General features: G+C 40.7%; 1 protein-coding gene across 2 annotated transcripts in view; it reads right to left on the bottom strand.

Moving 5' to 3' along the window:
• Window positions 1-568: 568 nt before the first annotated feature.
• The window catches only part of sash3 (SAM and SH3 domain containing 3), a 71,377-nt gene continuing 57,677 nt past the window's right edge, over window positions 569-14,268 (bottom strand). The window contains exons 4-8 of one of the 2 annotated variants that reach the window (XM_068047563.1): window positions 14,011-14,152; window positions 11,073-11,230; window positions 8,513-8,719; window positions 4,095-4,248; window positions 569-1,640 (exon numbers count right to left, since the gene is read on the bottom strand). In XM_068047563.1, the coding sequence (XP_067903664.1) occupies window positions 1,456-1,640; window positions 4,095-4,248; window positions 8,513-8,719; window positions 11,073-11,230; window positions 14,011-14,152 (846 nt within the window). In that variant the 3' untranslated portion in view covers window positions 569-1,455. The remainder of the gene's footprint in view (window positions 1,641-4,094; window positions 4,249-8,512; window positions 8,720-11,072; window positions 11,231-14,010; window positions 14,153-14,268) is intronic. The other variant, XM_068047564.1, reaches the window with a different exon arrangement.

Here is a 14,268-nt window from a genome sequence, read left to right as displayed (position 1 = left end):
TCAGATTTTTATCTACAAGGGAGTCAAAGGTTATGGGGGTGCAGGCAGGAAAGTGGAGTTAAGGCCACAATCAGATCAGCCATGATCTTACTCGATGGTGGAGCAGGCTTAAGCAGCCAAATTGCCTACTGCTGCTCCTCCTACTTGTCTTAGGTTCAACGGGCTGCACTCAAGCAACGTTTCCTTTAAGATGTGTGCATGCGCCAGTGTGCAGTGCAACAAGCCAGCTGCAGACAGCAAATATAAGTTAGAGGGAACATTGGTTGTATGGAACAGCTTGAGGTAGAGCAGAGGCATATGATGCTTCAAGGGTGGAAACAGGCACTGGCAGTGACAGTCAGGGTTATCTAAGCATGATCTCTATTTTCGCACTTATGCTTATAAGGGTAGCATCATCAATTTAACAAGCCAATTACTGTTGGATTATGCATTTTGTACGATAGATTCATACTGCTAGCAACCAGATTAGAACGCTGAAAATCAGAAAGAAATTCAGTCTGTAATGTAGTCGTACTTGACCACATGAAAGAATGTAACATAAGTGTAAGATTAAAAAAGAATTTGATAGTTAAGCAAAGAAACATTTTATTCATAGGTTCTAAAATCCGATAGAAAAATATAAAGATAAATTGCAAATCAAATCTCTTTTGTAAAAAAAAATTTAAGTCAGGCTTTCACCAGTACAAAATCTTCATGCAAAACATAATTGAATTTCAAGAAGATCAGAAATCCATTCCTGAAATATACATAAGCTACAGAAAAATATTTGTGCAGCACATCTTCTTGGCCGTGTAACTATATCTACCACCAAGCAGGCATTTTTCATGATTAGATCCATGTGTTCATCATGCAACTGCAACCTTTTGGGGGTGGGAGATAGAAAAATTAGTATACAGATGTATTTCATCACCTACTAGCCATGCGTATCAGAACATTGTGGGGTTTGTCCACAATTTCCTGATATGTGAGCAATGGACAGGGCTCCCACTTTGCATGTCCATTTGTAAAATGGCCCTTATGTCTCCAGTATTCTATGCTACCAGCTTGCACTGATGAAATGTCACTACAAGTTATAATACATGGGCAAATATGTGCAGATGTAGCACTTCATGGCGAGGAAGGCACACAGCTGTCAGTCCTGGAATCCACTGGAATGGAGTTCTATTTGGATCCTTGAACACGCGCATGATTTCTATGGCACAAAGTTCTGCAAAACGTTCCTTTCTATAAATTGCTAAAGCTGAATATCATACAGGAGAATTTAGGAAGAACACCAAACAAAAAAAGGCTCTGAATTCACAGTATTCTTTGAATACTTTACAAATTCTCATCATGTTGTATGTTGCAGCTTGGTACAAAAGAAGTTTTGCAGTTTTCAAGCCAATTGTCTTGTATTCTTTAAGCCACTAGATGTCAGCATTAAAGTCAATTGAACAGCTAGTCGAATGATTTGGCTCAGTCTTCAGTTGGAGGGCTCTGCGTTTGCTCCTCAGTGGTGCTTAATTCAGAATGTTCCTGCACATTCTCCAAATTCTCTGAACTTTCATAGCAGCCTGAATCCCGTGGAATATCACACAGTGGGGCTGAGCTTGAGAGTTGTGCATCAGTATTGTCTCCTTGCTCTTCTGTCTCGCTTCCTGCTGTAAAGCAAACACACCCATATGAAATGGACCTGGACTAGTAACTGAGGTGACACTGCTAAAATATTAATAGAGTTTTCAAGATATGTAATTTCAAACAGTGCAAATTTATTCTTAAAATATTCTTCAGCTTGTACTGTTTCCCGCACGTTTCCTCAATTGCCCTCAGTTGTTCTCTTATGTTGAAGGCCCTATGTAAATGCAAATTGTTGTTTTCTGATCTCTTGGTTTGACGGTCATTCCTTTTTCTGCTGTCTTTTGCCTATTATTAGCATCCTTGATCAAATTGCTGGTGTCACTTATGAAACATGGTGTGAATCAGTACAGTACATGAAGCGTCAGATACAAAATGTGGATTAGATCAGCACACTGCATGATAGGCAAAAATATGGAATGGATCAATACATTACAGGGATTAATAGAAATTATTAATAAAGAATTACACTATTGATTGAAAGTTTATACTGAGTGCTAACTTACTATACATGGGTTAAGATTTCATCAGAAAAGAAAGCTTTCCAAAATTTTAGGGAATACCTCTAGGTCGTTGAAGCACGGCACCAAAATACATTACCGCCAGGCTACTTTTGTAAGCTAAAGATATTTAACAAAGATTTGTACACCCTTTTGTTTATCTGCACGTTATCAAGGGTTATTCTGGGGTAAGTGCAAAGATAGTGGGACTAATTGGATTACAATTAGAACAGACACAATGGACAGAAAGCCTTCCTTCTGTGGTGTATGATTTTATGATTCTATTCCTCGACTAGTCAGCACCTGGAAGCATTGAGTATTATACTTCAAAAGTGAATACAGGGTTGAATCCAGAATGCAATATGAATTGGTACTTGAATTATTTGGGAATGGAACCTGTTCATTTCAAATTTCATCTTGCTTTGTGCTGAGTTCACTTCAGAAAGAAACCTGTTTCAGTTTAACTCTGGAACAAAACCAGATAAACATTTAGTCCAAAATTAAACTTGCATCTGTGCCTGATTCAGGTTGGATTGAAACATGTATTTGGTGAGTAATCACATGTGCTATAATGCTAAGCTAGCATCAGCTTGGCTAAACTGCTGGGACTCTTGCCTCTGAGTCAGAAGAATATTGGTTTAAACTTCACTTTAGGATCTAAGTACATAATCTACGTTGACACTTCAATGCTGTACTAAGCATTGTCTTTCTATATGAAAATGTTAAACCTGGGCCCTGTGGGCTAGTTCAGGCAAACATAAAACTTCCATTGGCAATATTTAAGGAAGATTAGGAAATGCTCCAGTGTTCTGGCCAACATTTTCTCAAACAAAAAAAATCTCAAAACAAATTAACTATGTAAGATTCTATGGTGTGTTTTCTTGGCTACTGTATTTGCATAACAATAACAAACTATTTAATGGATGTGAGGCATTTTGCAACATCCTGTGGCAATGTGCTTTCATATAGAAAATGAAAGATCCAGATTTTTTTTTCTTCAGGCTACGCTGAATAAGCCAATCTCAGGTTAGGCAATAATGGAAGCACTACAATTGGTCTTAGTGGGCAGAACTTTCAACTTCAGCAGGGGTACAATATAGGTAGTATATGATCAGCTGCCCATCACACACCCTGCTATATTTTCCTCTCCGTTGATTTTGATAGAGGTTATCTCTACTCCCATTACCCAGACTCTTGATTATATCCATGGTCTTGGTTATCTGCATGCTCATTATCCACAATCTCTCCTGAATTTTTGTGGGAGTCAAAGACTTCATTTTACATAGTCACTTAAAATGAATGTTTTGATTTTTTGTAGTCCCGGTGTTCTTTAGTCAGCAGGGAATATCATTATTATGTGGACATCTAATACCTGATCAAATTTATTATTCGATGTTTAGCCTTGGGTAAAAAGACCAGCAGGAGTCAGGGCTTTGGGTTTGGGATCCCAACTGTGATTGACCCACCAGTGTTATTTTCGAGAATACCTCATTTTTAGAATGAAAAATAACGACCTTAGCAGATGCTGGGAATTTGATTTGTTAATATAAATAGACTAATCGGAAGCTAAAACCTTACTGTTACATTAAGTATAGGGGGATCTAGATTTTCTGCCAATTCCCATTGTGGCAGATATTTGAGTTCCACAGCATTAAAGGCTGCTCAGGTCAGGAAAATAAACCCGACCCAAACCAGATAGAACCACATTGGACCCGACCCCGACCCGACCACTGGAATGTTCACTTTACCTACCTTCCGATTCCGAATCCGTTTCTTTTTAAATCACCTTTTCAAGTCCAATTAATAATGTGTGTGTCCGACCCGGACCGGGCCTGGCCCGACCCGAACCTGACACATGTCGGGTTCGGGTCGGGTAGCAGGCCTTTACCTGGCATTGGTACCTATGTACTGTGGGTTCTATGGTTTATGGGTCATCTTTCACCCTTTGCATTATGTATACAGGAAAAGAAATCCACTTACTGTCATAATCCATGAGGAGTTCAGCAGCTGTGAGCAATTTGGCTCTCTGCTCAGGGTCTAGGATATTGAGTTCATTCAGATGTGTCTCTTTCAGCTCTTTGAAGTCATCCAGAGTCTGGTAACCATTAAGCAGCAAAGTGGAGGAATGCTCCTGCTCCAAGATGCAAAAAGAAACCCCAGGATGTTAATTAACATCAGTCAACACTGAGGAGAGGTTAAGCATCTAAACCATATTTAGCTGAACTGGATAAAAGTAAGTCATCATAAAGAAATATTTAAACAACCGCTAGTCTTTAAATAACATAACGTAGAGAAATGCAGTAACATCCATTTCTATATATAATCCAACAACATAATAGTGATTATAAGTAGAAATAGAATATTTCTTGCAGTAATTTCATAAGAACATAATCCACTAGCAAGTATAAGACACCTTCTCATTGAAACATAAACATCTGAGCATTACACAATTAATTACTTTTGCTGTGTAGTGACAGTTACGTGAGAAAATGCAACAAATCTGAACCAGAAACATCTCGAACCTCAGTGAGATTGTGTTGGTTCAGGAAGGAATGTTGGCTGGCAGATGGGGCGTTGTTTTTCTAAGTGTCCTATGTGAACAGTATTTGATATAATGTAGCATTCCTCAATGCTGCAATGGAGTGTCAGCATTCCTTATGTGTAAGGGACGCAGACTTGAACGTCTATGGTTTGATGGACAACTGGCTTAACCATTGCCAGATCAGATTAGATCACGGAGTACACTATCGGGTCCTGCTCTTCTCTGTGAACACTGCTCGCTCCTCCAGGATCATTCTGGAATGCAAAGATATCCCCTGGCTTTTCTTCACTACATCTTAAACTGCCCTTCCTTGCCTCTTCCACCCTCACCTCCAACAAGTGCTAGGAGCTCATGGAGTTCATTGTCACAAAGTTTGAAATCATCTGTTCAGCTACCTCCTGTCATATTCCTTCCTTCTCCACCTGACTGGACCAAACTTCCTCTCAGGCTTCTCCCTGTCCTTGCCCTGAACCCGCATCTTTCTCTAGTTTCTCTCCTATTTCCCATCAGGCCGAACTCATCTTGCCCATGAGACCCCAACTCCTACTCACTCAACCGTCTTTCCAGAAACCGGCTGATCATCTAACTTGCCTTCCTGACTCACGTATTAGCTGATAATGTTTCCCTCTCATCAGGCACTGACTCCCACCCCTTCAAATTTGCTGTCATCACCCCTCTCAAAAAAGACCCACCACCGACACCTCTGGCCTTGCAAACTGCCACTCCATCTCCAACCTCCCTTCCGCCTCCCAAGTCCTTGAATGTGTGGTGGCTCCCAAATCCATGCCCAGCTTTCCTGCAACACCATGTTTCTGCCCCCGCTACAGTTCTGAAACAGCCTTAATGTTACAAATAACATCTTATGTGACAGTAACAAAGATAAACTAACATTCTTCAGCCTTCTCAACCTGTCTACAGCCTTCAACATGGTTGACCACTGCATCCTCCTCTAATGCCTCTCCTTTGTTGTCCAGCTGGCTGGGACTGCCCTTGCCTGGATTCATTTTTTTTTTTGGTTATGACAAGATAGATAATCAACTGCAATGGCTTCTCTTCCCACTCATGCACCTTTACCTCTGGAGTGCCCCAGGGATCTATCCTTGGCCCCCACCTATTTCTCATCTACATGTTGCTCCATGGTGACATCTGAAAACAAACATCAGTTTCCACATGTATGCTGAGGACATTCAGGTCTACCTCACCACTACCTCTCTCAACACCTCCATTCTCTGATTTGTCACACTGTTTGTCCAGTACCCAGTACTGGATGAACAGACATTTCTTCCAAATAATTGTTGGTTAAGACTGAAGCCATTGTAAAATAATGAACATTTTACAATTTGCCACATCAATGTGTCATATTTGATTTAAATAAAACCATTTCCATGCAGGCCGTTTGATCTCACAGCCTCTCTGTTTTAAAAGCTAGTGAATTGCTTCTATTTGCAGTTTGAGGAGATGATATCAAGGCTAATTTATTAGCTTTTTAATGACCTGTTGCCTGAGCACTTTTTTTTAACTTGCAGGACTACACTGTTTTAAAACAACTTTTTATTTTACCAGATCCTTTCATTGGAAAAATGTTCAAAAACTCCTTAAATGTGACACAGGTGTCTCTGTTTCACATGAAGCATTCACAGTCTAGAAGACAGGGCAACTTGCATCATAAGGAGCAGCTACGTAATGCTACTTTCTAAAGTCTGTACTTCCTTTTCAGTCTCAGTTATAGAACGCATTTACAGGTAATAAAAGTTCAAAAACATACTTCAACAAGATGATTCAACAACCCTGATTTATTTATCACTAAGTATAACTTTGGCTGTTATTTGTAGATTCAAGCCACACTCCGATCTTCAGCACGTAATTTTGAACAGACACTTCAATGCCATACTGAGGGAACGCTGTGTTATTGAAGATTTGTCCTTCAGATGAAATGATAAATCTGTTGGTTCCCGTGGTTCAGGTAGAGGTTGAAAATTTCATTGCACTATTCAAAGAAGAGCAGTAATATCTCCTGGTTTCCTGGCCTGAATTCCTTTCTCAATCAACACCACAAAATTCAGTGGTTTTTCTCTCATTGTTTGAATTATTGTCACAATTACAGCACAAAAAGAGGCTCATCACGCATGTGCCAGTTCTAATTTTCCTACTGCAGCTAGCTACACTAATCCCTTTTCCCTGACCTTTCTCCATATCCTTTTATGTTTTGCTTTTTCAAATACTTAACCCATTTCAAAGGATAACCTTTCTGCCCCAATAGCCGTTTGTAGTAAATGAATCCATATTGTAATAATTTTGTGTGAAAAATTCTTCTCACTTCCCTGTAATAGTTACAATTTGGAGTCTTATCATTGGACATGCAGAAATCAATCAGTATGTTGTGATCTGTGAAACCTATGTAGGACATTCTTACAAGATGTACACAGCTTAACTTAGTTTGTGAAGGAAGTATTGCCAATCCTGTGAGAGGAGTCCTGTTGAATTGTACTGTTGGTATTTTGTGCTTAATTGGAGGAAAGGCAAATAAGGTCCCCTCTGCACATTTGCTTCTATTTTCCTCCACCTGTACTTAGAAATATTATAATGTGTTCAAGTAGAATCTGAACTGGAACAGACTGCAACTCCACTAAAGACAAGTGGGTAACGGTACTGCCTGGTATATTAGACTAAGCGGTACAGACCAGAAGGTTCCAGGTTCAGTTTCTGATTTGTACTGAGTTAGATGGGGCAATTAATTAGTGTCAGTGTTATTCAGGTATGGAAGAAACATCGACCAAAAATCAGATGGCTGCTCCCGATGGCTGAATCTGCTCCTGCACAGATGTAGGCGGAGCAATCCTTCACTGGGCTCTCACAGGCTCCAACACCCAGAGGACATTGGCCAAACGGATCTGAGCAGTCAGAGCAAAGAAACGAGTAGCCTCCCTTTTGCTTTGCTGAAGCCATAGGGGTTGCACTACATAGAAGCAGTAGGAAATTGAAGCATAAATGTTTGTAGTTGCACGTAGGTGTTTGGAAACAATGTAATGTGTAGTTTCCTTTCTTTAGTAGAATCACAAAAAATGTATTAATTTGCACCACTTTCCCGTCTAACCAATTCTTGGTTGCTGGGTGACAACTCACTTTTTCTGTTGCTTGATGAGGAATGGAAAGGCCTGAATTTATGTAGACCAATGAAGGGATGTGCAATGGGTGGATGGTTGACACAAAGCAGTCCTGTAAACAGTTGGATTTGGGGAACAGAGTGGAACGAGGGAGAGTGGCCATTGAATATGATGGTTACATTGGTCCAGTGGCGGTTTGCAAATATTCCTGGTTGATATGTGGGTGTATGTGCAGTTGATGACTCCCTTCACCAGTGGGAAGCCAGCCAGAGATATAAATCCAAGCTCCTTCTGAGTAGCATTATCACAGGCAAAATTGATATAATTGCCAGCCTTGGAAAACAAACCCTCAGTGACTTGCCTTATGCATTTATGTGCATCCAACTGGGTGATCCTGGATATGTCTATGATAGTGCCCTGGAAGGCAAACAAGTTGAAGGCAGTGGTAACTTTTACAGCCATTGGTCATGCATAACCATCAGGTCCAGTAGGGAACAAGTCTTCTTCTCGGAGGATACTGATGTCTACCATCACCTGGCATGACAAATTGAACCTTCAGAAGCACTGCTCCTCCCTGTCTGTCTGCCTGTACACCCGATATGCGGATAGTGTCTCCTATGAGCTCAAACCTTCTGTATCTCCCCTCTGATCCTGCTCCCCTCTCTGCTGACCATCTGCAGGTTTCTCCACAGCAGCCTGTTATTGCTGTTTTCAATGTTTACTTTTGCACATGAATATGCAATGTGTCTCACCTGTAGATTAATCCTGTCCAATAATTCTTGCAGAGTCTTGGGTTTGGGCCGTTTGCTCTTGGTGAACAACCTTGATTTTCTAGGTTGTTCTACTTCATTTGGTAGAATATCTACATAGATAAATTTAAAGGATCCTACTTTCTTTTTCAGCATGCCAGTCCATGTTCCTACTGGTGGTTTCTCAATGATGTCAATGATATCTCCTTTCTGTTTAGCAAAGAGAAAATAGGTTAGCTAAATGAAGCATGGTTAAAGAGCATTCATGACATTTCAGAATCTTACACAAGAGGAAGTGGCCCTGATCATTTCCTCATCTATACACTGAGTGTTTATACTGCAATGTATAAAAACCATATTTTTATATCTTCATGCAATACTGAACTATATTCCCCAAATGGAGAGTACAGTTCTGAGGCTGTTGTGCTTAAAATGTTCTGGTCAGGATGAACTTATACTTCTGTGCTTAGTCATAGAGGCACTACAGCAACAAATACCTTGGAGGCAGTGCAGAGAAGGGCCACATGATTGATCCACAACATCAAAAGACTAAGTTTGTAAGGAAAAGCAAAGAAAAATGTTCAGACTTTGAAAGGTGAATGAGAGGTACATAGATGCTAGAGAAATTAAATCGAGAGCACCAGGCAGGACGTAGGCAGCAAATTTAGAATTCGATGTACTCATTCCAAATTCTGTCCCCCCTCTTCTCTGTCTATTGGTATGGAAGATGGTACCAGGGATATCCTTGCCTGGAAATTTTGAACTATTACATTAAAATTGTGCATTCTTAATTTTGGAACAGCTTTTTATTCAATATCATTTCCCCAAATGCTACCCATATAGACACACTGCCCTTCATAGCAGCACTTACCCCTTGTTCCCAGTCCCTGGTTCTGCTGCTCCCTATGCTTTTCTCACTGCTTAGTCCCTGCTTCAGCTCCAGCTCCTACTTAGCACTGTTACTTCACTGCAGCAGTAGACACTGTGCTGTGGAAATGCTTGATCCAGTGCAAAATACCTTGAGATCAGGAATTCTAGCCCATGGTTCACAGCACAGGGTCTTCACCTTGGTAAAACAGCAGCATCAGGTGAAGCTAGGGCTCGCAGTGAGATGAGCATCAGTGAATGAGCAGACGGGCAGCTGATCAACCATGGTAATGTGAGCTCACACTGCAATAACTGATTTTCTGTTTGTGAGGATAATGAGCATTTTCATTGCACCTCCCACCCACCACCCCAGCATCACTGCCTGATAGCAGACTCCCCAGTGTGGGTGGGAGCCCAGTGCCCTGTTATCAGCAACATTTCTGTTGTCCATTCCAGCTGGTGATCAGTTTTTGTTGTAATGACATATTTCTAAGTAGCTGCTTGAAGCATTTCTCCAAGGATCTGTTTTAATTCTCTCTCTTTCCCATTTCATCTTACCTTTTCCTTTATAAAGTCTGTTATGCGCCATACGGCCAATGCTGTTCTTGAGCCAGCAATTAGGAAGTGGATGAGACTGATTTGGGATAATCCATCCTCTATTTAGCATCTCCCACTGATGATACAATATGAACCCACAGCTTTCTAGTTAGCAGGACATTAGGGCGGTGTATCAGTGCACTTTGCTAGCATATTGTCTTGAAGACAATCTGCAGGTGAGCACATTACAATGTCAATACCAGGATGTTCCCATTCGTAGCTGCCATCACTGACCCTGCCAAAGTTTGTCGGGACAGGTGGCAAGGCATTAAATAGGCTTTTGTTGACAGGGTTGTACATCATGGGCATGTCCCACCATAAGAGACCACGGTACAGTATAACTGGCTGGAGAAGGGTGGAGGAATACTAGGTTTGCCAGACCCTTCCAGGCAAAGAAAATGACATAGCCCCTCCCAGTCCCCATTGTAATGGGGCCACTCACTTAATAAAAGAAAAATCATCCTCTTCATGGGATTCCAGTCCTAGCCTGGAACCCCTCCCCAGGGCCACTGGTGACAGATATGGGCCTATATGCGTCTACTACCCTCAACCTCTGCTATTCCAGCAGATACACAGGAACTTGTAATAGGTAGTGCCCGAATAAGGGACAGATGGAGGTTCTGCCCCTTACTGAGCCGACAAACCTTTGCCCAAGACTGGAACTCAATGTATCTAGGTCTCAGCAGAATTTGCTGCTGCTCTACTGGACTCCAGCTGGAGCTACAGCAGGTATTTATTGGACTGATTGCACAATTTTGACCCCAATATTATGAACTAAATAGAATACTAATTAGCACGGAGTACAAAGAAAAGAAAATTTACAAACATAAACCAATTTCCTCTTTATAACATCGGCTGTGCAAAATGGAACTTCTCCAAATTATTTTTGGTGTCGTCTGTGCTATGCTTGCTAATATTTCTGTTTAAATAATATGAAGTTAGGCACTGATTATACACTACTCGACTGTGCCGAGATAAAGCCTTCCCATCATCTACGTTGTCCTGTGACATTAATGTTTTCTCCTGCATTATGATTTCAGTGAGAAATATTTTCCCGAACACCTAACTACAGGGAGCAGCAGATCACTCCCAGTCTTACCTTGAGTTTTAAAGACTCAACATCATATGGACTTGGGGTGAAATCTGTGTGGACCCTGGCACGGCCACAGAATGGCCCAAGGTATGGAGGAGGAAGGTTGTCCAATTGCATACTGTCCCTGTTGCTGAATTCAGAATCTGGGGTACATGGGTCTCCACCTGTTTAAGAGGCATACATTTTAATCCTGTGTCAACAGAATGCAAGTCAATGAGAAAAGAAATGCACTACATTATGCATGCATTCACTGTATCACTTCATGATAATTTCTGCAATGTGTGTTATGGGTCTTAATTGAACTGTTTTGGGGAAACTTGCATTGCTTGATGTATGCCTGCTGCACAAACCTGTCCATAATTCAATCCTTCATATGCAACTTTACTCCAAGACCAATTGAATGGATGTTATAAGAAATTAAAGTGTCAAACTATGATGGTCTTTTGACGATAAGAAAATTATCACAAAACATATTGGCCTGGATTTTGCAGAGGGGGTTTTGACAGCAAACTGCCAGTGTTTGTCATCATTACCCCTCAAACTGACAGCAACTGCAGATTAACAGTTGCAGCTTGTCACTCAGCGCTCCGCCACAGGCTGCACAGTGGAGCCACCCGCCTCCCACCCCCACCCCCCCCACCCCCCCACCCCAAGAGCCAGCAATCATTGAAATCAATTTTTCAGGAGGGAGCTTCCCCTTTTCCGGTCTCATCACTGTTTGAATAAGGTTTAACTTTTTATGGCATTTCTATCAGGTGTAACTGGGATTTTATCATCGATCTGTGTATTAACTATTGCTCAACAACAGATTTGGCTCTGAAAAAATAATTTTACATTTGTGGAGTGTTAAATGTCACCATTAAGATTAATTACTAGATTTTTAAACAATTTTCAAAAATAACGTTTTTTAAAAATAATATTTCAGCTTCTACTTTCACCTCGTGTATGTCTCAATCTTTATTTTGCTGTATCTAAACAATGTTTGGAAAGTGATTTGATTTTAGTGTTTGTCATTTCCTGGTAGGCTGTCTGTCAGAATTCTTTAATGTGATTGGCTGCTTGGGCAGCTTGATAACATCACAGCAGCTCCATGCTGGGAATCCCCATTAAAGAATGCTACAATCCACTGTATGGTGAGAGGAAGCACAGACATGGCCAAATCTCTCAGCAAGGCTTTCTTCGAGGTTAGGAAAGTGTGCCCTTGCTTCACCACTGACTGCAAAATCCAGACCATTTGGATAATGTAGATGCATATAGCATCAGATTTGTAAGGCAATTCGAATATGACTAACCAGAAATAGTTGCAACCTAATCCTTTCATGCTGTTTGACCAAGTCCAGGCACACTCACAAATGCCTTTAAAAAGAAGACATATAGAGAAATAAACACTTAGCTCATTTCCCCTCTTTCCCCCCCCCCCCTCAGAAAATGTAACCTTCATCAATCCTTTCAATCACAACTCTCTCTACAAATTGTAAGGAAAAGCTCAAGACCTTTATAGCCTAATCGTGCACACTATCCTTAATGATTCCTTATGGCATGACAAGTGCTATTAAGAAGTAGGAGCAGGCATAGGCCATTTGGGCCCGCAAGCCAGCTCCACCATTTAATAAGCTAATGATTGAACTGATTGGGGCCTTAACTCCGCTTTCCTGCCTGTCCCCCATAACCCTTGACTCCCTTGTAGATCAAAAAATCTGTTTAACTCAGCCTTGAATATATTCAATGACCCAGCCTCCACTGCTCTCTGGGGAAGAGAATTCCAAAGATTAATTACCCCTGAGAGAAGAAAATTCCTCCTCATGTCCCTCTTAAAAGGGAGACCCCTTATTTTGAAATTATGCTCCCTAGTCCTAGATTCCTCCACGAGGGGAAACATCCTCTCAGCATCTATCCTGTCAAGCCCCCTCAGAATCATATATGTTTCAATAAGATCATCTCTCATTCTTCTAAACTCCAATGAATATAAGCCCAACCTGCTCAACCTTTCCTCATAAGACAACCCCTTCATCCCAGGAATATTGTGAACAAGAGCTCAGCAATGAGGTCATTCCAGGTGCCAACCTGTTCACCATCCTGGCTTATTGCCCCACTTCCTATTCACGTGCAACAAATATAGAAGACATGAATATCAAGTTCAGATCACAAATATCCAGTTCAATCACACCCTGTGCTATACTATCCAATAGTTATATATTGGGCACTACTGGCACATCCTAAAATTTAAATGCCCTGACCACTTATAGGAATGTTCAGCACTGCTGTATCTGAGAGAATTTCTAAGGCAAGACCTTAAACTTGTAACACTCACCTTGAGCACATTAATAAAGAAAAATCAAAGCACAACTGGTTAAATCCATCAATTTCTAATTTCCTAGATTGTTCTTTGTAAATGTCTCTAAGATTTTCCTCCATACAATAGGCAAGGGTGTTTCTCTCAAATATATATTTTGGGGTAATATGATGAACGTATGCTGCTGAGACCATTTGCCTGACATAAATGGGATTGAATCTCAAAGAAGTTTATCACTCATGCTTCATATATTGCAAGATATACAGAATAGAAAAGAGAGCATAGGTTTGTTACAATCTCAAATGAATTTTAAAGCTGTAATACAAACACTAAGGATGAATAAAGATGGGGATTGTAATTATAATTTGATTCTGAACCTTAATCATAGAAGTATAAACATTTGTTCACTCCCATTTCTACCATTGGAAAAATAAGGATTAAACATTTATTGAGACCAAGTTGCAACAATAATTGTTTTTTGGCTGAGTTTTATCAAATGTTAGTTCAGAGAATTTTCAGTATGACACCCATCGTCATATCCATTTCTATACAACAATTCAAAATGATTTAGAAGGAGCATTCAGATGGTTTTTTTTGCACATTTCTATAGTTCTCAGTTTGTGTTCTGTGCTCTTTACTGTTGTTACTTACTGCTTGAAGCCTGTCTGCTGAGTGGACTTTTAACATTCTCTTCTGATTCACTGGGCGAGTATGAAGCAGCGTCCCCAAGTCTCAAGTACATAAGGTCATCAGGTGTCATTGGAGACATGGGGCTGTCTTCTCCACTTTCACTCTGAGGGAGGAAAGATGGCGATAGGTCAATATATGAACCATATCATATTTAACCACCTTTTGAATGGTGCTCCTGATCTGTATTATCTTATGATCAAAGCAACAGCCCCTCCCCCC

This window comes from Heterodontus francisci, chromosome 15, assembly GCF_036365525.1.
Source record: "Heterodontus francisci isolate sHetFra1 chromosome 15, sHetFra1.hap1, whole genome shotgun sequence".
Lineage (NCBI taxonomy): Eukaryota > Metazoa > Chordata > Chondrichthyes > Heterodontiformes > Heterodontidae > Heterodontus > Heterodontus francisci.
Note: the sequence above shows the minus strand (reverse complement) of the source record. Positions and strands in the feature narration are given on the sequence as shown.